Below are 24,075 nucleotides of genomic sequence, written 5' to 3'. Positions count from 1 at the left end.
TCCTTCCTTTTCACAACACGGAGAGAGTAAGAGAACATCAAAGTGAAAGTAGTGCAGGCCCAACTGAGTATGTTTTATATTACTTGAATAAGGGGTTACCCATTTTTAAAGCCATTATGAGGAAAAAATGGCAGCAGGAGAGAACTAGGAATGGGAATGTAGCAGAGGATGGGGATTGAGAAAGTGGCATGGGGATACGGTTGGGGGAAGAATAACGGAATTAAAATGGGCTCAGTGAGGGGACTGGGAATGAGAGTGTGGCACAGAGTGGGAATTATGACAATTAATCATCATGGGGAACAGAGAGTCTGATACAGAATGGAAAATGGGAATAGAGAGTGCGGCACAATGAGGGAATTGGGAATAGGGAGTTTGGCAATGGATGGAACCTGGGAATGGCAGATGTTGCACATAGTGTGATACGGGATGAGGAGTATGGGAATTTTGAGTGGTAGTGGGTATTCTGAACAGGTATGGCACTGGGTGGGAATGTAAACAGTGATTTGCTGTTGCACTCTTTGCTTAATTGATAACACTGCTCACTTTTCCTTATCTATCCATGGAGTTTAACAGATATTGTGAGTGTATCAAGCATTAAGTGTCTGCAAAGTCAAGTTTGTTATCTTCATTTTCCAATGATCTTCAAATGACCTGGCTTGTTTGCCACCTTCTTGCTGCAGATTCAGTCAGAAAACACTTTAGATCTTCTCATCCCTGTTAACATGAAGGTTTGTTCATATCCTGAAGGTGAGCATACAGATGTGTTGTCATGGAAATATCAGTGTTTGCTCGTATGTCTCACTTCCGACTCTTTGCTCCTTGTTTGGACAGAAGCTGATGGTGGACTTTGGGCCCTGGGCCCCGACCTGACCCACATCATGATTAAACAGGAGCCAAACCTCCTGTCAGAGTCCTGCTGTGCTTCTCCATCAACTCAGACATCGGCTCTTTCCGGAGAACACATGACCTCTGGCCAACTGACAAACTCCACAGAAGAACCGGTGAGTCTAAAGAGACGGTGAAAGTTCAAAATGGCACAGGATTCTTTATTAAGATCCCTCTATCAGAAAGTTCCACAGGAACATTTTAAAAGGGTGGCTTGCGATAACTACAGGAGCCGTGTATCCAGTCCCATCACTCTGTAATTCACCACCATCACTTTGCACCCGTGCTTCCACACTTGGTTTTTATGAAAGGTTCTATGAATGTTCTTTCCCTTCTTTTATTTATTGATGGGATGTGAACATTATTTGGTTAGCAATAATTGACCATCCCTAGTTGTCTCCAGGCTATTTCAGAGGGCAGTTAAAACTCAAACAAGGAGATCCTCCAGACCAGTTATGGGAAGATTTCCTTGTTTAACGGACATCGTTGAATCAGATGGGGTCCTTTAGTGATAATCAGGTTGTGTTATGAATACCATTAGAGTAACTAACACCTTATTCAAGGTTTGTTTATTTTGTTAAACTTTAATTCACGAGCTGCTGAGGTGAGATTTGAAATTATATCCCCATTCCAATGGTCCAGGCTGCTAGTCTGGTCTAGTGTCTCGTCCAGTCTTGTAACTCGTCTGGTAACTTGACCACTATACATCCTATCCCATGTTAATCCTTCATTCCGTGAGTCTTCTCTGCAAATACAGATAACATCAATCTCCCTGTCAAAGCAGGCAAGTTATATAGTTGCAACATCAGAACTCCTGTCAGGCAATTATACAATTGCCTTCTCTGGTCTTGACATCATTCTATTCTCTTGGTTGGTGAACTCTTTCTTTGCTTCACAGGTCTCCCTTACATCACAGAAAGAATGCACAGTGCCCTACAGTTGGCTATTTAAAAAAAAACTATTCATTGCCTCACGGCCAACAAAGACTTTTGGCAACACCTTTCCACATAACGATATCACCAACAATAAGCATCCACCTGCTGGATGGTAGACAGGGGACTCTGTGTCTTCAACAACTTCCACCATGCAGTCAACTCCCAAACATGCCTCCATTTTGTTGGAAGCCAAGTTCCTCACTGGAAAGAGGATCAGGACCCGAGAGAGCATAAGAAACAAGTGAGCAGGCCATTTGGCTCCTCAAGCCTGCACCCACATTCATCAAATTCATGGCTGATCTTCTCCCTCAAGAACCACTTCCCTGCTCTGCCCTGATATTGCTCGATTCCTCTCATCTCTCGAAATCTATCTTACTGTTTTGATTGCATTTGACGACTGAGCCTCCACAGCTCTCCTGGATGGAGAATTCCAAAGACTAGCCACTGAAGTGAGGAAATTTCTCCTCGTTTCAGTCTTAAATGACCTAATTCTTATTTTCAGACCATGACCCCTTAATTCTAGACTCATCCGGGGGAAATATCTTTCCTGCATCCACCCTGTCAAGCACCGGAAGAACCATATCGTTCTCATTGCCCAAGTCTGGGCACTCACACTACCTTTTCTTACCTTATTGGTGCACAAAAAAAGGAAAGAACAGAAAATGGAAAACAAAGGAATTTGGAGACTTTGCTCCATCGTGGGGTTTGGCCTATCAATGCAGCCTGCTTTGTTGTCATCCTCATATATTTTTGCTTTGTCACAGGCTCAGACGGAACCAAGCACAGTGCCTCAAATCAAAGTGGAGCCCAAAGAACCCAATCAGTTCCTCAGTGTCCACACAGGTAAGAAATTGAGCAAGGCCATCAATACCCCACAGGGTACTCTCCAGTGGTTGTGATTTTAGGCTTCCATTAGTACTGGGCTAAAAAATACATTTCCTGCACATATTCAACAAGTTTAAGATCCAGTGTGGCTCATTTAACTTGCCTCCTCGTCAAAAGAAGTTGTTTGATCAAGACCCCACCCTGGAAACCTGATGCTTGAGTGCAAATGCTAAAGGATTGCCACATTACTGAAGGTACCAACTTTCAGATAAGCTGCAAAACTGAGGCTTTAATTTCCATGGTGGTGAAAAATGCAGCGATGTTGTTTCAAAGGAAAGCCGGGAAGCTCTGGAGTTCTCCCTGGTGTAGGAGTGAATATTTATTTAGCAGGGAAGTTCCCCGATTAGTGTAATTTTAGCAAGAGGCTGGTGGGTATAAGTCTGGTGAGATAATATTCTTAGAGGTTTTAATCACATGAGCTGGAACCACTGGAAAATTGTTTACTCCCTCATCTCCAAGATATTTATAAGTATTCAAAGAAAATGAAGTGAAACACATAATGTGGTTAACTTCGTTAAATTGCTTGCAGTGGTGTCCTGGTGATTAATCTTTAATCCTGGGAAACTCCAGACATTTCACCAGGAATTTGATTTTAACCACTACCCCTAATTCTCCCCTCCCCTCCTCCCTTCATTCTGCCCTCTTCCTCTCCCAAGGCCTTTACCCTCCTCCAGATCCCTGGTTCATCAGTGACTGAGATAATAGGCTGAATGTCAGTGCTAGTGTTCAATGACTGTTGCCCACAGTCTCTTCACCTTTATTAATGACCAGAATTTACAGTCAGTCATGTCCCACTGGGTGTGAGCTATGTGGTCATAAGCAATGACCGATGGCCTGGGCACTGCTCATGATGGATGCTCAGCTCTCCTAGGTATGACAGGGTTACACATGTTGCTGGGCTGCAGCACTGGCAAGTCCATGGTCATCCTTTCCATCTCTGGTTGGTCACTCAGTTTAATCACACAAAGGGGCACAGGGAACTCATGGATGTTTCTTTGGTCCATTTATGTTTCTGACAGCATTCTGTTTCTAGCCAGCTCCTTTTGGAGTGCGAAGCAGCTTTAAATTCTGAAACGGAATAAAAACGTTTTGTGGGATGAAATTGAAACATTTGCACATATAGTCTATACCACACACAGTTTGGCAAAATGAAGCTTTCAAACTCTTTTATTGTTTTCCTACAGAGGGTGGATTCCATCCATCCTATCCTAAATCCATAATGTTGACCCTGGCTCTGAATATCTGAGAGAAAGACTGCCTCTCCCAAGTCTTTCATGTATTGAGTGAGTTCACATGACAGGATGTAGGAATCTCAATGCCCGACTTCTGCCGTGACTCTCCTGAAATTCATGGGGTTTGGCCATCAAAACTGGAGAAGAGATGGGAGCTCTGTTGCACTGTGCCATCCACCCCGGGAAATGTTTGCATCCAACAAATGTACTTTGCTAGTTGGACATTTCAGTCAAACTGTCATGTGGCACAGGCCTAGCCACCTCTTCTCACCTGGCCCTTCCTATCAGTCCCCTTATCAATGGCTACAGAGCAGCATCAGCAGTGGGCCTGGGGCAGAGGATTTCCTCAGGGAAACGTCATGGTACGTCTAGCGACTGCACTTGATTTTCAAATCAGTTATTGCTGTCGAGTTTGTTCAAATGATTTCTGACGTCTAAACCTCCCACACGTTGCGCTACATAGCAATGGTGGAAACATCTAGTTTGCTTCATGTAAGTAAATCATCCAAGTTATGTGACCTGATTTCAGAGATCCAGCATCCTGGGCTGCATGAATGCTCTGTATTCCATCCTCGCCCAAGATTAGTGATTGGGTAGCTGTGACTTGATTTTTCTTTCCTGTTTTCCGCCAGATATGCAGCTGCCACCTACACCTCCAAGCAGCCACAGCAGCGACAGCGATGGCTCGCAGAGTCCACGGTCCCTCCCACCGTCCAGTCCAGCCCGGCCACAGGCTCGGTCATCTAGTGCCATCTCAACGTCTCCTCTGCTCACAGCTCCTCACGTAGGTCAACTGATGCACAAGTTAGCAAATAAGATGCCTTAGCAGAAAGAATCTCAGGGTCTTCAGCCTTCAAGAGAACACTTCAGAACATTTACTGTACATTAATCTAGACAAAACATTGGCAACAGAATTTTAGCTTATTTCTATTTATTTCCCAATTCTATCTGGGCTTTCTCTCACTAATCACTGGACGTGCCTGGGAGCCACTCACTTGATACTACCCATTTTTTGCCTTGGCTCTCCCTCACCTCAGAGTTAGATGGGGGTGTGTTCAAGTCCCACCCGAGACGTTCAAGCACATGTTTCAGCTGATGGCTCCAGGGCAGTACTGCAAGGCTGCTGCAAGGTCAGAGGTCTTTCGCATAAGATGTTAAACAGAAGTCCGGTCCACCTCTCAGATCGAGGTAAAAGAGCTCGTGGCACAATTGCAGAGAAATGATGGGAGTTCTCCCCAGTTCATTTCATATATTTATTCCTCAACACATAACTAAGATATTTTCTGATCATTACTGCATTCATGTTTGTCAAAGGTTGCCAATGCACATCTTGTTTGCCACGTTCCTTACAGTAAGTACACTTCAAAAGTACTTTATTGGCACTTTGGTAAGTCTCGAGGTCAGGAAAAAGGCCTTATAAATGGTGGATTTTATTTGTTTAATGTACTGAGCTTCAGGGAGATCCTGACGCTCCTTGTCGGCTGAAAAAAAGGAGAAAGCAGCCAATGAAAACATAACTGAAGGATTTTAGCAACAGATGGAACTTGTGGATGTCAGGGAGGAGAAAGGAGTGGAACTTTATTATAAAAGAATAGTGCAGCTGCAGAAGCCTTTGAAATAGCAGGCAATGTTATTCATTAAATGGGATGTGGTTTGGACCAATCTGAAGCCTGTTTTACAAGAAGTGTTTCACTTGGAATTTGACTACTTTAGCCCATGAACTGACTTGCTCTCTGTGTGTGGGAGGATTAGTGGGTTAATGAAAACTGTATCGATGGGTTTTTCCAACACTGCCCCTCAACAAATGCACACGATCAACTGTCTAAATGCTGGTTTAGCAGACTGAATAATTCATTTCTTACAACCTTCGCTTTTTTTTTAAGCTATATCCAAGACAAATTTTCTATCCAACACCTGATAGGTTTAAAAGAGACGCGAGAGACAGCAGATGCCAGAATCTGGAGCAACAAACAATCTGCTGGAGGAACTCAGAGATTCGAGCAGCATCTGTTGGGGGAAAGAAATTGTTAATGTTTTGTGCCGAAACCCTGGGTGCAGATTGTTTGTGGTTCCAAACAGATTTAATCTCTTCTGTGGCAGGAGTGAGCATCTAACTGAGGGGCCCTGCCATGGATAGCACTCACCCCTCAGTAGCTCAGCCACATCATTGCCATTTAAGTGTGAATCTTGAGAATGAACAGCTGGCAGGCTGTTCAGCCATGAGTTTGGCTAATCCTATACTCACCTCATTTTCCACACTGCTGAGATGGGGTCCAAACAATCTTTATCTGTCCTGAAAATAATCAGCATTTGAGCTTCACGGTTTTGTTTTGCCTCAGTTCCACTTTTTTCCACTAACCCCATAATTCCCTAATACTCAAATATTTAATGACCTCCAAACAAAATGAGCAACAAAAAACTACTAAAACCAGAAGGAACCGTGGCAATCAAACAGTAATGTTATTGAGGATGGTGGTGAAGTGGTGAGCAAAGCTGCCTTCCATTGCAGTTGATGCTGTTTTATTCACATAGCACAGTGCTGCAGCTATAGGAGAGCTGCTGCCTCACAGTTCCAGTGACCGGGGTTCAATCCCGACCTTCAATGCTGTCTGAGTGGAGCTTGCACGTTCCCCTGAGACTGTCTGGGTTTTCTTCAGGTGCTCCAGTTTCTTCCCACATTCCAAAGATGTGTGAGTAGGTCGGTGAGTTGGCCACTGTAAATTGCTCCTAGTGTGTGGGTGAGTTGTAGCATCTGGGGAGCGGGGGAGTCGATCAGAGTGGGAAAAATAAAACGGAATTAGTTTTGGATTATTGTAAATGTGTGCTCGATGGTCAGTACGGACTTGGTGGGCCAAACAGCCTGTTTCCAAGTCGTATGATTCAATGACTCTGCGATTTTCGGGTGAGATAGAAACAAATCTGTGAACCCGAGTGTCTTTTCTTGCCCTTGCCAGAAGCTCCAGGGGACTTCCGGCCCCTTGCTGCTCACTGAGGAGGAAAAGCGGACCCTGATTGCCGAGGGCTACCCTATCCCTACCAAGCTGCCTCTCACAAAGGCCGAGGAGAAAGCTCTCAAGAGAGTCCGGAGAAAAATTAAGAACAAGGTAAACAGAAGAATAACTACCCATCTGCTCTCCCTGCCCCTGCCCGCAATTTGACTTATATTTTCATTAGAGTGGGGGCAGCGGGCGAGGTGTTTCCTGGCCAACAGAGAAGAGTTGAGCAATGTTGGAAGGGGGATGGTTTAGCATGGATTTCCCATTAATACCTGCTGTATCACAGGCATTATACTGACACCGTTTAATTTACTTATTACTTGAATTTTTTAGTGTTATAAATGCATTCCATTTGCACATAGTACACAATTGTGGTAATTACCTTTCAACTACTTACCTAACTAGCATAATCAACAATAATTGGATATGTGTGGAACATCATGTCTCCCCTGCAGTGGCTACTGCTGCGGACATCACATGCCTTCTGGTATTTCCTGCAAGTGGCTTTTATTCATTATTCCCATGTGTAATTAAAACAAGACAATAGCCTATATTCTGTGCTTGTAATGATTGTGAACCTGCTGTCTTTGCACTGTGAACCAGTGACTTCAGAGTCGCCACATGGTTAGTCTGATGCACAAATTCAGAAGCTGCCACTGGTGACGCTCAGCTCTGCCACCAGACGTAAATAGGTAGAAATGTCTTTGAAATTACTGAAATGGCAAGGACTTTGACTTTTTAGTGTTCTTTTTGTTTAACCTCTTCAAAAAACTAAGCCTTGTTAAATAAGGTGTAACTTACTTTTATCAACCTATTAATCCACAATTACTTATGAACAACCTCTGTGCAGTCTAATTCCCTCAGAAAAATAATATCAAAAACCCATGGTTTTTAAAAATTATTCTTCACATTTTTAAGAGCCTAATATGGTTCTTCAGCTTTTACCTTAATCATGTGTCTGTTCATTATTTCACTTCTGAAAAACATTTAAAAGGTGGGTAACAAGCTCGAAATGTTTCCTCTTGATTGGCAATCTGTGAGAATTCTGGATGCAAAGATAGTTTCCCTCCATTTCTGGATGTTGCGCTCCATTGAAGTTAATGCATCAAATTGGTTAATTCCATTTAAACCTGTGTGCTTCCTACCTCATGAGTTAAGTTACTCTTGTGCCCAAATGTGTGATTTGCACATGCAAAACTATATATAATTTACTACCTTGTTATAGGTTGAACTGTTCAGTATTACATAATCAGACTCTGCAATGCAATGCAATAGCAAATAATGTACAATTATGGTAATTAACCTTTAAATATCGAACTTAATTATCTAACTACATAATACACATTGATTGTTATTACCTAATATAAACTGTCATTCAGACTGCTTATTGCTTCCTACTGACCGCTTGCACATTATCGCCTGAAACACTGTTGTTCATTTCCTCACAGCTGACATTCCAGCTCTACTGCCCAGATTGTTCTCGACGTCAATGCCCAATATCACTTTTGGCTTGAAAAATGTGTTCCACCTGATCCCCTTGTTTTAATTCCAGCCTGTAATTTACTCACAGATGTTGGTTGTTCAATATATCAACTATCTGAATGCCTTGATAAGATTCCAGCCTAGGCTTAACTCTTGTGTAGTGATTAATTGACATATAAACCATCTGAATGTCTTGACTAGATTCCAATCAGTAATTTACTCCCAGGTATCAATTATTCTATATATAAACTATCTGAATCTGTTGATTAGATTCCAGCTTGAACTCACTTTATCCCTTGGAGGAAGGTAGTGATTGAGTAACTGTAACTTGTTTAGTCACTGTAAACATACAACAATGACTTCTTACTCCCAGGTTATCCACTTGTTAGTTTAATAAAGCCCAGGATCATGACTGTGTATGAATCCTCTTTTCTTTTGGTACAGATTTCTGCTCAGGAGAGCCGGAGAAAGAAGAAGGAATATGTGGATAGTCTAGAGAAAAAGTAAGTGGTCCCTCCAAACGCTGCCAATTTGGGGACACTGATCTGTGTCCTGCAGCAGCCACTGCAGGCATTGGTGCCTTTGATCTTTCCACTGCTACATTTTTACGGCAGTTCTGAACATGTTCACAGAAGGCATTGCTTTGTTGCATTGAGACTAATACTGTAATGTGAAAGCAGAAGTTACATGCACATTTGATTCTTCTGCGAGAAGGGTCCAAGATTAGAGGTTACTATCCGTCTACTTTGGGCACCAGGATGTGCATCATTCTGATGAGAAAGACTTTTCCCGGCCACTTCCACAGTCCTATGTAAGGAAATGTACAGCACTTCCCTTCACGAACCTTAAACCCACTCTGAAAATCTCACCAGAATTAAATTTGGCTACCTCACTGAGCATCAGATTCTGCCAGTGTGAAGTATGTTTCCCCAAGCAACATGCCTTTTATTTTGATTAGTGACACCAGTAGCAAACTTCAGCCTGGTCTGAGATGAAGGAAGATTTTGCAGGGGAGTGCAAGGAACATGGAGTATCTCCACAGTAACAGACAGCCAAGGTGGTGGCACTAGTGGATCATTTGGATTTGTTTGGGTACCTCCACAGTATGGGAGCCAGTTAATACCCATTCTGGCAACTGGGGAGTAGTGGTGGGAGTGCCCCTTGCATTCAACTAGAGCTGACACAATGGTTTAAGGCACCGTTCCATGGATATGCATAAGAACATACAATACGAATTAGGAGCAGCAGTCCAACACTTGACCATTCAAACCTGCTCTGCCATTCAATTAAGAACATGGCTGATCTGATCGTAATCTCAGCTCCACATTTCTATCTACCCACAGTAACCTTTCACCCCCCAGGAGCTCAGCAGGAAGAGTGGTACTGTATGTATTCAGTAACTTCCAGGCCAGTTCTTGTCTCTGCTTATATATTTATCATTCAAGCAGCAGTTTAAGTTATTGTTATGGCTTGATATATGAAAAGGCATGCAACGTACAAGCAGGAGTCAGCCATGCAGCCCCTTGAAACTGTTCCCACATGGATGATCTGACTGCAGCTTTTAACTCTGAATTCTCACCTACCTTGGTAATCTTTCCACCTCCAAGAATCAACCTAACTCTGTCTTAAAAATATTAGAGAAAAAAAATATCATCTGCTCACTGCTGTAAGTGGGTGACTCCTTATTCTATAGATTGACTCCTAGTTCTAGATTCTCCCACAACAGGAAATATCTTCTTCACATCCATCCTGTCAAGATCCCTCAGTATCTTATATGGCAGTATCCAGATCCACAGCTCAATTTAATGTTCCAAATCAAGAAAACAGGCTTCAGGATCACAGCAGGATCATAAAGGCATACTAAAATTCAGTTTGTCAAGAAATATTGCCAGGATTAAAGGTCATAATATCAAGGTTTCAGAAGGCAACACTTTTTTAAGAATAGGATGAAGGCAGGGTCTTGTCTGTGCAGGTAGGTCTAGGTTACACTGCACATGATCTGGGACTGCTTGGCGCTGATAGTACATTTAGAAAGTGGGAATAGAAAATCTGCCTCATATCTTAGAGGATAGGATGATTAGTTTTAAAATGCATGGGACCTGGGGTGAATTGTACCTGTGACCATGTTGCTCAGGTTATTTTGCCTTTGCAGGTGGAGACTTACACCTCAGAGAATAATGAGCTCTGGAAAAAAGTGGAGACTCTGGAAAATGCGAACCGGTGAGTGAGTGTTTGTACAATCCATGCTCTTCATCTCTCCCCTTTGTGAGTAAACTTTAAGTTGTGCCATCCACTATTTCCTTGTTTGCTGTGTCATTTTTTTTTAGATTGTTTTTGTATAATGCCTTAAGAATTAGAAGTTGTTTATAAATGCCAATTGCTGTTATTATTAACAAGTTCCAGAGGAATTCACCAGTATCAGGGACCCATGCGATTTGTAGTAATGCACCAGCCCTCGTGCAGCTGTTCACCTCCCTATAAGAGGTTCACAATACCAGGTTCCAATTTTAACCAGAAGCACCCCAGCAAGCTTGGGAGTCAGCCTGATTTACTGCCTACCCAATTTCACACTCCGTCATAGCATTCAAAGGCCTCTGAACAGAGCTTTTCCTCTTTTTGTTGAACGGGTTAAGTTAAAAGCAGGGCTAAGGTTTTAATATTATGGAGGGTGAACAGGGAGCCACCTTGGGATGAATCCTGTCTGACAGGGCCAAGACAATCCCTGCTTCAGTGCGAAGGACTGGGATCCCAGCCTTTTCTCGCTCCAGCTATACCTGCCATCTCTGTGCCAAAACCCTGCAGACTAATGCACTCATTGAGCTTTTACCCACTCCAGATAAATGGTCTGGAATTTCTCCAAACTCTGTGAACCTCTATCTCTATAGGCAACATTCTCACCACATGGCATACTCCTAACTGGCCTTATTGGCAGGGGCAGAGAAAAAGGGGACCAAGGAAGGAAGGGTTTGCTTTTATGCAGCACTTTCTGTGACTTCAGATAACTGATGTATGCGTAGCAAGCTTCAACAAAGATCAGTGGAATAACAATTGGATGGTCTCTTCCAGTAATTAGAGTTGGGAAAAGTATAGCTCTGGACACAGGCAAGAAATCCCCTCCTCTTCTGCCCTCCCTTGAATAAAATGTGAAATTGTGGCCAGGTCTACCTTTTAGCTCTACATAAAATATCCCATGGCATTACTGGGATGAAAACAGGGAGTTCTTTTTATCAACCGCAAAATAGATTACTGGGTTATTCATCACTTTGGGATCTTTATCTGTGTTTACCGAGTGGTGCTTTTCCTACATTACAACATTGACTGCACTTCAAACACTCTTCAATGGCCATTGAGTATCAGGAAGATGTAATAGACATTTTATATATAAGTCACTTTACAGATATCTTTGCTTCCATCAAAACCAACCTTTTGATGTACACTCTGAACAGAAAGGTAACTTTGGGCGTTAAGCTGCAGCAACCATGGCCACTGGTTCATAATCTACCCATTCTATTTGCGAGCCCGGGTGGAACGCATTTAATGATGTGACTTGTGTCTTGGTTCCTTGTAACCACAACTTTGCCTCTACAATGGGCTGAAAAGGGTTACTTCGTTCTCACTATCTGTAAATCCCAGCAGACACCATCCCAGGTTGATGCCCAAAATCCCAAGCCCTGCCTGCAGCTGGTGAGATCCTGCGCTGCTAGCTGAGCCTCCCTACACTGGGCTCAATGCCACATCTAGATGATAGTCATGATAGTGAATTGGTTCATGTGGACAAGTGCCCCCTCTGCTGACAGCATTGGGCGATGTAGAGAACAGCAATTCCCAGTGCCCTTGGGAAAGTGGTGTTGGCTAACTTCTAGAACTGCTGCAGTCCTTCTGATGAAAGTACTTCCCAGCATTTAAGTAGAAAGTTCCAAGAGATTGAAGAAGGAATAGCGATATAAATCAGGAATGTCTGTGTATAACTTTAAGGCACAGTTGCAGGTGGCAGCATTCCCATGTATTTACTGCCCTGAGGTCATGGGTTTGTGATATGCTGTGAAGAAAACTTGGTGACATTCTACAGTGCACCACACTGTAATCAGAGTGTTTCTGTGGTGAAGGTTTTGGATCTTTAATTTGGTGTAAGTTTATGATTGAGTTTATTTTTAAGGGGACCGAGGCTGGGAACTAGGCAATACCTATCTCTGGAAATAAGATAAGATCTTTATTAGTCACATGTACATCGAAACACACAGTGAAATACATCTTTTGCGTAGTGATTTTGGGGGGCAGCCCGCAAGTGTCGCCACGCTTCCGGCGCTAACATAGCATGCCCATAACTTCCTAACCCGTACGTCTTTGGAATGTGGGAGGAAACCGTAGCACCCGGAGGAAATCCACGTAGACACGGGGAGAACGTACAAACTCCTTACAGACAGTGGCCGGATTTGAACCCGGGTCGCTGGCGCTGTAAAGCATTGTGCTAACCACTATGCTACCGTGCTATTCTATGACCGTCCTCAGTCATAGAATAGAGCAAAAGCTTGGTTATCCAACACTTTAGAAAATCAGCATGCTCCCAAGGCAGGGTTAGCAACAAGGGAGCAGCTGGGCTAACATTTAATTAACCAGCATCTGTCAAATCCAGCTGCAGCAACTATGGCCACTGGTTCATAAGCTACCCATTCTACCTGAATGCCCAGATGGAAGCCATTCTATGGAACCTGATAACCGACCTCTTACCACACCAAGTTCCTTATGTGAGAATGAGGAATTGAACTGTGAAGTCTAGATCTTGGAGCTGTCAGGTAGTTGTGCTAAGTGTTGCATCAGCCTGCCACCCCATGTGCCTACTGCCAGATTTCAATAAAAAGCCCTGCCATTAAACTGTGCATCGAGACAATACTGTTGTTTGATCTGCTGATAATGGCTTCCATTTATCCATGACAAGTAATATTTATTCTCCCGTTCAGTTCTTCTAGTTATTTTTCACAAAAGCAAATTAAAAAGACGGAAAAGATAGAAAAAGACTCAGTTCCATTTGGCAATGAGTTCCAAATAGGCAATAGGCAAAAATCCCTATTATTCCTCATACCCAGCATCAGCAAAGGCAGCAAGGGAAAATGCAGTTAGATTGCATCTGGTTGATGCAACCCAGCTCTAAAATTCCAACCAGGAAAATTAACAGATGACCTTAAAATAAAAGTCCCTCAATGACAACTGACAGCTTGCCGGTAGGCTGCCATCTACTGGGATCAGGTGTTCAGGGTAATGTTTTTCCTCATGAATGATGCCCAGTGGTCAGACTGGCAATGGATAAATTGGAAGGTACCAACTCCGAGAAGAATGGGTTCGAATTTGCACACTAAATATAAGTAGGCAAATCCAGGGAAGGGAGTTTTGAACTCCACAGCCCCCTCCCACCGCCCTGACTGAGAGGCGGGAAGTGTTCTGCCAATGCAGCTGGGCCTCCTAGCAATAAATGTAAAGCCCACTATGCAGGCCGTAAGAAGTTCCATTAGTGAAGGACGCTCACCTACAGGAGGACCAGAAGGCAGGCAGGGGGACGTGGAAGTTGAACGTGAAGCTGCTGACCCCAGAGCGCATTGAGGAACTAAAGAGGGATTACGCAGGTTGGAGAACCGTGAAACCCCTCTTTGACTCTCCTGTGCACTGGTGGGAAGTGACAAAGGAGAACATCAAGAGGTTCTTCATCCGCAGGGGGGTCCAGAAAGCAAGACAGAGTCAGAGGGAGCTGTGTCAACTCCAGACAGACTTGCAGCAACTCCTCCTACTGCAGTCGAGGTGGGTGGATGTGAGGGAGGAGCTCTGAGAGGTGAAGAGCCGGCAAGCCCAGCTCCACGCCTCTGAATCCTCCAAGATTATCTTCCGATCCAGGGTGCGCTCGGTGGAGCAGGATGAGACTTGCTCTCGTTTCTTCTTCCAGAAGGTGCACAGGGGGAGCTCTGTGATCCACAGCCTTAAGGAAGAGGACGGCTCAGTAACATCCTTGCAGACGGACATATTAAGGATCTGCAGATCCTCCTATGCCAGTCTGTACAACACGAAGGCCACAGACAGCACAGCCTCCCAGAACTTCCTGTCCTCTATCACGAAGGTCTTAGAGGACAGCAAGCGGGAGAGTCTGGACCGACCACTGACCCTGGAGGAGCTGACTGGCTCCATCCGTTCCTTTGAGTTGAATAAAACTCCCGGAAGCGACGGCTTACCGGCGGAGTTGTACTCGGCTCTGTGGGACTGGATGAGCCCCGACCTGCTGGAAGTGTACAACGCTATGTTTCGAGCTGGCAGCATGTCAGAGTCCATGAGGAAGGGTACCATTACCCTCATCTACAAGCAGAAGAGGGAGAGGGAGGACATCAGGAATTGGAGACCCATCTCACTGTTGAATGTGGATTATAAGATCCTGTCCAAAGCCATCGCCAACAGGGTCAAGTCTGCTCTGGGACAGGTGATTCACCCGGTCCAAACCTGTGCTGTACCTGGCAGGAAGATCTTTGACAGCCTCGTGCTGCTCAGAGATACGATCGCCTTCGTGCAGGACAGAGGGGTGAACACCTGCCTGGTCAGCTTGGACCAGGAGAAGGCCTTCAACAGGATATCACACACGTACATGTTGGACGTGCTCTCCAAAATGGGCTTTGGGGAAGGAATCAGGAATTGGATCCAACTGCTCTACACAGACATCTGTAGCGCAGTCCATATCAATGGGTGGGAAACAGACAGCTTCCCCATCAAGTCTGGAGTCAGGCAGGGCTGCCCTCTCTCCCCGGTCTTGTTCGTGTGTTGTATAGAACCCTTTGCCGAATCCATCAGGAAGGACGAGAGCATCAGAGGGGTGACGTTGCCGGGCAGCGGGGGCACCCAGGTGAAAACCTCCCTGTACGTGGACGACGTCACCGTCTTCTGCTCAGACCCGAGGGCAGTCGGCAGATTGATCAGCATCTGCGACCGGTTTGAGTCGGCATCAGGGGCCAGAGTCAACCGCGCGAAGAGCGAGGCCATGCTCTTCGGCAACTGGCCCGACCCATCCAATGTCCCCTTCACCGTCAGGCCTGACTATCTGAAGGTGCTGGCGATCTGGTTCGGAGGGGCCGGGGCGTGCAACAAAAATTGGCGGGAGCGGATTGGGAAGGTGAAGCAGAAACTGGGACTGTGGGAACGGCGCTCCCTATTGATAACTGGGAAGAACCTGGTCATCAGGTGTGAGGTGCTCTCAGGGCTGCTGTACTTGGCGCAGGTGTGGCCTGTTCCTCGCTCTTCCAGCTTGGAAATCACCCGGGCCGTTTTCTGGTTCATCTGGGAATCCAAGATGGAGCGGGTCCGACGGGTCACCATGCACAAGTCCCTGAACAACGGGGGTAAAGGTGTCCCCAGTGTCGCCCTCATGCTGATGACCACCTTCGTCTGTGGCTGCATCAGGCTGTGCGTGGAACCCAAGTACGTGGGCACCAAGTGTCACTACGTACCGAGGTTCTACCTGTCCTGGCTGTTGCGAAGGATGGGCCTAGGGGAATGCTGCCGACCGGCACATTCCAGGCTGCAGGAGTACGTGCTGAGGGACGCACTGAAGCTGGGTGCAGCCAGTGCGAGGGCTCGGTGGGGAAGGACGACAGTTTAGGGTTCTTCTGCCACAGGAGAAGGAGGGGCGGGGTCAGGCGAGGAAGCCGCTCAAATGTTGTAAATATGGGATTGGGGTATCACCCCAGGGAGCCACACGTGTGGCGTCGGTGCTGTGTTTTTTATATATAAAAAGGTAACACTAAGAATTGAACTGTACACGAATGTAAAGGTTTGAACAGTTTTATTATTGTATATAGTTTATTTTATTATGAATAAAGTTTATTTTGTATAAAAAAAAATTAGTGAAGGACGCTCACCGCTTTGCGGGCTGTGGGTTTGCGAGCAGGGTGTGGTGAAAGATGCAAGGGTCCTTGTCACGGTTCATACCCAGCAGCTGCGTAACAGAGGAATCTCTGATCTATGGGCTGTTCTCAGGGACACACACAGAGACGGACATCAACTGCTACTGGAAGGTCATCAACTCTGTGAAAGACGTCCTTTGGTCTGCCCAAAACTTGTCGGTCTTCCAGCACAGCGAGATGTCGGTAAGGGAATGCTGTCAACTGGCACATTCCAGGCTGCAGGAGTACGTGCTGAGGGATGCACTGAAGCTGGGTGCAGCCAAAGCAAGGGCTCAGTGGGTAAGGACGACAGTTTAGGGTTCTTCTGCCACAGGAGAGGGAGGGGCAGGGTCAGGCGAGAAAGACCCTTAAATACTGTAAATATGGGATTGGGGTATCACCCTAGGGAGCCACACCAGTGGCATCAGTGCTGTGTTATTTTATATGAAAAGGTACACTGAGGATTGATCTGTACAAAAATGTAAAGGCTTGCACTGTTTATTATTGTATATAGTTTGTCTTTATTATGAATAAAGTTTATTTGGAATAATAAAAAAATTAGTGAAAGTTGTCTCCTTTTTCAGGACTCTACTGCAACAGCTGCAGAAGCTTCAAGCACTGGTGGCTGGGAAAGTGCCTCGACCCTGCCGGGTGGCATCAACACAGACAGGAACCTGCCTGATGGTAAGAACCAGCATGAAAAGGGAACCTTGATAACCACAAAGTGGGGAACAGGGAGGGAATTGCAAAAGGGTCCTGAATAACCCCAAGGTGGGTTAATGGGGAGAAAACTGCAATGGTCACCTGTATTTTTCTACCATTGACATGCTTTCTCAGAGCTTTGGCAAGGGGGTAAATAAAGGGGCAATGAGTGTAATTTTGGTCTAGGGTTCTGCAGATTTACCCACACGCATTCAGAAACCCAGGAGCAGAATTCACAAGTTGGTAAACTTTGGCTACAGCCTGGTATGTTCCCTAGAACAGGGTGCCAAAGCAGGAACAAACTGTCCCCAAAAAAATGATGGAATTTAACTGCAACAAATCAACAAATGATTTTTGACCCAAAAAGAGGAGTAAGTAATGTGTTTAAAAGAAAAAAATGTGTGAGGAAATGAACAAATTGTATATCATTGTCTATAAAACACATTGGGACATCTGAATTTACAAAGTCTAATAAAACAGAAAATACTGGAAATACTCTGAAAGTCAGACAACATCTGCAGAGAGAGACAGAGTTTGATGAAAGGTCATTGACATGAAACATTTCTGTTTCTCTCCTCACAGATGCTGCCTGACCTATTAAGCTGTTCCAGCATTTTCTGTTTTTATACTGTATTTCCAATATTGGATGTGTTTTGCTGTTGCAAAATGCACGTCTCCTTTTTGCATAAGTTTGATAGTACAAATCATACTGCTGTGGTGTCTCCCAGTGTTCAGCACACCAGGTTTATTATTGGCAGACTGTACCAGTGTTTGCCTGTTAATGATTAATCAAATTGCAAGCTAACAAAACTTGGCAATAAAGTATTTGCCTTCAACATTGGTCAATGCCGGTACACTGTTCCCTGATCACAGTGTGCATATGTCCCTGATCAAGTACCTTCGATGTACCAGTATCAAGCGTGTACCTGTTTCTGATCAAGCACACCCAGTGCCGCCACACTGCACCAATATTCCCTGTCTGTGCCTTTTCCTCATTAAACACTCCCAAGGCTGCCACTCTGTAATCAGTATGTGCCTCTTCCTGATCAATTATATTCGATGCCAGCACATTGTACCAGTAATCACAGTGTGTGCCTGTCTTTCTTCAAATAGAGTTAGCGGTGGCACAATGCTAGAGTAATCACAGTGTCTGCCTGTCTCAAACCAATTGCACTCCAGTTTGGCACAATCAGTATCCCTCCACGAAAACAGAAGTTTTGTGTGGGCCTTTTAATTAATATTTTGTTTGTCATTACAGGTTGTGGTGGTCTGTTTTGTCCTTGTCCTGGGTTCCTTCATGCCCTGCCTCCCTGAATTTTCAACCGTCTCCCAGACAGTCAAAACAGCTCCACTGTCTGCTCCCGATGTCTATACGACAAGTCAGAGTAAGTACTTTCCCAGGGGACTGCTCCCACTCTCCTTCCCTTTATCAACCAGCTCCTCTCGTGAATAAGTACTGTTGTGGATTGTGTGCTGGCCACATTCTGTCAGCACCGACACCAGACCTGTTGTAATATAGGTGTACATAGGAAAGTGACTTTGCCCTTGGACAACATTAGACTAGCAAACCATCGTATATCCATGCTAAATGGTTAAAATTGTCCACGCATGTAACTACGCATTGAAAAGAAATAAGCAAACATAAACCAAGGCTGGATTGTACTTGGAAAGAGCCACTCAGAGTTGCTCGAACAAGAGTTGGGCTGTGCTTGGAAGGATTAAGCCTAGTGTAAAGTTGGAACGTCAGTCAAATCCATGGCTGGACTGTGTTTGGATACTTTTAAGTTTTACTCCCAGTAACATTGCTGCTTAAAATTGCCTGGATCTGGTGGACCTGGTTGCTTAATTAACGCCCAAGGCCCTACTCCAAATTCAGCAGATCTAGGGTCAGGGGCTTTCGGGAGCTCATTCCTTCAGAATACACAGTAACTCCTGCCAAGTTGCATCTAGGCTTCCAATCAGTCAGTACATGTACATATTGTTATGGACATTACTGAAATTTGGTTACGAGAGGGATGGGACTGGCAGCCCAACGTTCCTAGGTTTTGATGTTTTAAATGGGATCGGAAGGGAAGTAAAAGAGGTGGAGGAGTTGCATTATTGATTGGGGAGAATGTCACGGCTGCACTCAGAGGGGACGTACTGGAGGGCTCATCCACTGAGGTAATATGGGTATAGTTCAAAAATAAGAAAAGTGCAACCACTCTGTTGGGGTTATACTTATTGGCCTCCCAATAGCCACCAAGAGATAGAGAAACAGATATGTAGACAGATTATGGAAAGACTTAAAAGCAACAGGGTTGTGGTAGTGGATGACTTTAACTTCCCCAATATTGACTGAGATTTCCTTAGTGCAAGAGGCTTAGATGGGGCAGAATGTTTTCAGTGCATTCAAGAGGGTTTCTTGTATGTGGGTAGTCCAACCAGAAGAAGGACTATACTGGACTTGTTTTGGGAAATGAGCCTGGCCAGGTGACTGGCCTTTCAGTGGGAGAGCATCTTAGGAAAAATGTTCACAACTCCTTTAAGTTTTTAGGTATAAATAAGGATGAGTCTGAAGGTTGCAAGAAAGTACTAAATTGGGGGAGGGCAAATTATGACAGTGTTAGACAGGAGCAAGAGGGAGTTAATTGGGAAGAGCTGTTATCAGGCAAGTCCTCGTCTAACATGTGGGAGTTGTTTAAAGTCCAGATGATCAGAGCTCAGGACTGGCATGTTCTAGTAAGGAGAAAGGACAAGGATGGCAAGGAAAGGGTACCTTGGATAATGGGAGAGTTATGAAATTAGTCAAAAAGAAAAAGAAAGCTTATGTAAGGTCTAGGAAGCTAAAATCAGACAGGGCCCATGAGGAATAGAAAGACAGCAGAACAGAACTCAAACAGGGGATTAGGAAGGCCAAAAGGGGCCATGAAATGTCATTGGCAAGTAGGATTAAAGAGAATCCCAAGGCATTTTATACACTCATTAAAAATAAGAGGATAACTAGGGACGGGTAAGACTACTCAAGGATAAAGGAGGGGGTTTATGCTTGGAAACAGAGGACGTGGGTGAGGTACTAAATGAGTACTCTGTATTGGTATTCACCAAGGAGAAGGAGATGGAGGATGGTGAGATTGGTGTGGGGCATGCTAATGTGCTAGGGCACTTTGAGATCAAGGAGGAGGTGGTGCTGGGTCTTTTGAAGAGCATGAAGGTGGATAAGTCCCCAGCGCCTGATGGGATATTTATTGAAAGAGGCAAGAGAGAAGATTGCTGGGGCCTTGGCAATGTCCTTGTAGCCTCACCAGCAGCAGGCAAGGTCCTGGAAGACTGGACCTTTGCTCAAGAAGGAAAATAAGGATAATCCAGAAAATTATAGGCTGGTTAGCCTCACATCAGTTACAGGGAAGCTATTGGAGAGGATCCTTAGGGATAGGATTTATGCACATTTGGAAAAACATGGCCTGTTCAGGGCAGGTCGTATCTCACAAACTTGATAGAGTTTTTTTGAGGAGGTGACAAAGGTAATTGATGAGGATAGGGCAGTGCACGTTGTCTACATAGACTTTAGTAAGGCATTTGACAAGGTATTGGTTTATTATTGTCACTTGTACCGAGGTACAGTGAAAAACTTGTCTTGCATACCGATCGTACAGGTCAATTCATTACACAGTGCATTGAGGTAGTACAGGGTAAAAACAATAACGGAATCCAGAGTAAAGTGTCACAGCTACAGAGGAAGTGCAGTGCAGGTAGACAATAAGGTGCAAGGTCGTAAGAAGGTAGATTGTGAGGTCAAGGGTCCATCTTGTTCAATAGTCTTAAAACAGTGGGATAGAAGCTGTCCTTGAGCCTGGTGGTACGTGCCCTCAGGCTCCTGTATCTTCTGCCTGATGGGAGAGGAGAAAAGAGAGAATGACCCAGGTGGGTGGGGTTTTTAAATATGCCGGCTGCTTCACCAAGGCAGCGAGAAGTATAGACAGAGCCCATGGAGGGGAGGCTGGTTTCGTGATGTGCTGGGCTGTGTCCACAACTCTCCGCAGTTTCTTGCAGTCCTGGGCAGAGCAGTTGCCATACCAAGCCGTGATGCATCCAGATAGGATGCTTTCTATGGTGCATCGATAAAAGTTGGTGAGAGTCAAAGGGGATATGCCAAATTTCTTTAGCCTCCTGAAGAGGGAGAGGCGCTGGTGAGCTATCTTAGCTGTGGTGTCCACGTGCCTCATGGCTGATCCAGAAGATTAACATGCATGGGATCCACAGTAACTTGGTAGTTTGGATTCAGAACTGGCTTGTCCATAGAAAACAGAGGGTAGTGTTGGAAGGGTGTTCCTCTGGCTGGAGGTCCATGACCAGTGTTGTTCTGCAGGGATTGGTGTTGGGGCCTCTGCTGCTTGTGATTTATATAAATAACTTGGATGAAAATGTAGATGGGTGTGTTAGTAAGTTTGCAGATGACACAAAGGTTGGTAGAGCTGTGGACAATGTGGAGGGTTGTCAAAGGATACAGCAGAATATAAATCAGTCACAGATATGAGCAGAGAAATGATGAGTTTAATCCAAGCAAGTGTGAGATGTTGCACTTTGGGAGGTCAAATGTAAGGGGTATACAGTTAATAGCAGGACCCTTAACAGGATTGATGCACAGAGGGATCTTGGGATTCAAGTCCATAGCTCCCTGAAAGTGGCCTCACAAGTAGATAGGGTGGTGAAGAAGGTATATGGCATGCTTGCATTAATTGGTCAGGGCATTGAGTATTAGAGTCAGGAAGTCATGTTGCAGCTATATAAAACTTTGGTTCGGCTGCACTTGGAGTATTGTGTGCAGTTCTGGTCGCCCCATTACAAGAAGGATGTAGGGGCTTTGGAAAGGGCGCAGAAGAGATTTACCAGGGTGCTCCCTGGATTAGAGGGTATGAGCTATAAGGAGAAGTTGGACAAACTTGGGTTGTTTTTTCTCGAGCATCGGAGACTGAGGGGTGACCTGATAGAAGTTTACAAAATTATGAGTGGCGTAAGACAGTCGGAATCTTTTTTCCCAGGGCAGAAATGTCAAGAACTACAGGACATGTATTTAAGGTGAGAGGGTTAGGTTTAAAAGAAGATGGGTGGGGCAAGTTTTTTTTTACAGTGTGCTAGGTGCCTAGAAAGGGCTGCTGGGATAGTGGTGGAAGCAGGAATGACAGTGGTATTTAAGAGTCTGTTAGATAAACACATGAATATGCAGGGAATAGAGGGATATGGATCATATATAGGCAGAAGGAATTTAATTTGGCATCGTGCTCAGCACAGACATCGTGGGATGAAGGGCCGGTTGTTGCGCTGTACTGTTCTATGTTCTATTAAATTGCCCAATCGCAAATCTGAAGTTATTAAGAATTTTAAATATGCCCTGCAGCTCAGGTTCTTTCACCAGCATGGCCAAAAAAATTACTTCTGTAATCTTCTCAATTGTTTCAAAAAGAATAGACAGCAGCCTGGTGAAACACGTGGTATGAATCAAAGTTACACTGGGATGTAATGGTGCTGTCTTGGCAATGGCACAATGTCCTTCCAAGCATATTTTCATGTAGACTGAAAATGCTGGAAATATTCAGCAGGTCAAGCCGGAAAACAAAGTTGATGTTTCAGGTTGATGTCTTCTGTTTGAAAGCTGGATTTTATTTTCATAGCATGACTTGGGTTATCCTTGACCTGCTTTCCAGCATTTTCTGCTTGTATTTCAGACTTCCAAAACTTCTGTATCTTCTTGCCTCTTATATAGTGACAAGGCAGGACATATTTTTGAACTTGCTACTGTTTTAGTTTTGTGGGTGTTTGCTATGCATGAACAGGCTGCCATGTTTCCTACAGCATTAATTACCTTTCAAATATACTTCAATGACAGTAAAGCCCTTTTCCAGCCTCAGGACATCAAGAGATTCAATACAAGTTCATGGCTTATTTTGCTTAAAAACCTCTTACACAACCTGGGCCTGCCTACACTTAGAGGAACAGACCACCATCTAGTGGAAAATATTGCACAGTGTTCCAATTAAATTGCAGCCTTGCAAAGTTACATTGTGGGAGAACAAGAACACTAATTGCATTATACTGGAATTCGTCCATTTCATCTTGTGGATGAATGTGGAATTAGTCATCACTATTTAAAAAGGGGATGCCCATTTAAGAGAGATGAAGCATTTATTCTTTCAGACAGCAGTGAGTCTTTGAAACTCTCTTCCTCAAAGGAAAGTAAAAGCAATTCCAATATCTTTGAGATAGATGTAGATGGATTCTTGATAAGCAAGGGGATGAAAGGTTATCACAGATAGGCGGGAATATGGAGTTGAAATTACGGTCAGATCAGCCATGGTTTTATGGAATGGCGGAGCAGGTTTGTGATACTGTGTGGCCTAAAGTTTTCAGGTTTTATCATGTGTGCCCTTTGTTCCACATCCAAGTTCTCAATCAACACTATGATATGGACCTGAGTGGTCCACAGATTCCTGTGCTGGATCTTCTCTTGTTCAATTTTCATTAGCTTAGGGTGAATTCAAATAGTTACAGACATGCATGAAATGGCATTCCCAGGCTCAATGGGAATGAGACTTGAAGCACAGGCTTGCTTGTTGCTTATCTCAAAGTATCCCTGATTTCTACTGATTCTCAGACTTTTCCTGTGAACTTCAAAAGAAAACATTCTGGTGAAGATCTCTGAAAAGGGGCGAGAAGAAATAAAGACGATGCAGTACAGACTTTGTATTTCTACTGTACCTTTCATAATGTCAGGATGTCCTAAAGGGCAGGAGACCAGGTTGGCTAAATGGAGTTAAGGTACAGATCAGCCATCACAAACTAATTTGTAAAGCAGCCTCGAGGGACAAAACAGCATCCTCCAGTTACTGCTGATGGAAATATTCTGAGACATAGTTCTCATTGAAGGAACTACATTCCCCTGCAGAGCATTCCAGGGACAACACACTCTACTATAGCTCATGAAAAACAGTATTTATTAAATTCAGTTTCGAACTGAGTTTAGAAGAGGAAGATCCTTCTGATTTGTTGCTACAAATCCTGTGATACTGTG

The 24,075-nt window shown here is 44.4% G+C and overlaps 1 protein-coding gene across 2 annotated transcripts in view; it reads left to right on the top strand.

Annotated features, from left to right (window-relative positions):
* The window catches only part of creb3l1 (cAMP responsive element binding protein 3-like 1), a 122,942-nt gene that overhangs the window by 92,680 nt on the left and 6,187 nt on the right, over positions 1-24,075 (top strand). For both annotated transcript variants that reach the window (XM_052028823.1, XM_052028822.1), the window contains exons 3-10: positions 832-1,001; positions 2,585-2,663; positions 4,570-4,721; positions 6,892-7,041; positions 8,860-8,919; positions 10,568-10,635; positions 16,910-17,009; positions 18,286-18,412. In XM_052028823.1, coding sequence (XP_051884783.1) covers positions 832-1,001; positions 2,585-2,663; positions 4,570-4,721; positions 6,892-7,041; positions 8,860-8,919; positions 10,568-10,635; positions 16,910-17,009; positions 18,286-18,412 — 906 coding nt within the window. The remainder of the gene's footprint in view (positions 1-831; positions 1,002-2,584; positions 2,664-4,569; positions 4,722-6,891; positions 7,042-8,859; positions 8,920-10,567; positions 10,636-16,909; positions 17,010-18,285; positions 18,413-24,075) is intronic.

The sequence above is a fragment of the Pristis pectinata genome, chromosome 14 (assembly GCF_009764475.1).
Source record: "Pristis pectinata isolate sPriPec2 chromosome 14, sPriPec2.1.pri, whole genome shotgun sequence".
Lineage (NCBI taxonomy): Eukaryota > Metazoa > Chordata > Chondrichthyes > Rhinopristiformes > Pristidae > Pristis > Pristis pectinata.
Note: the sequence above shows the minus strand (reverse complement) of the source record. Positions and strands in the feature narration are given on the sequence as shown.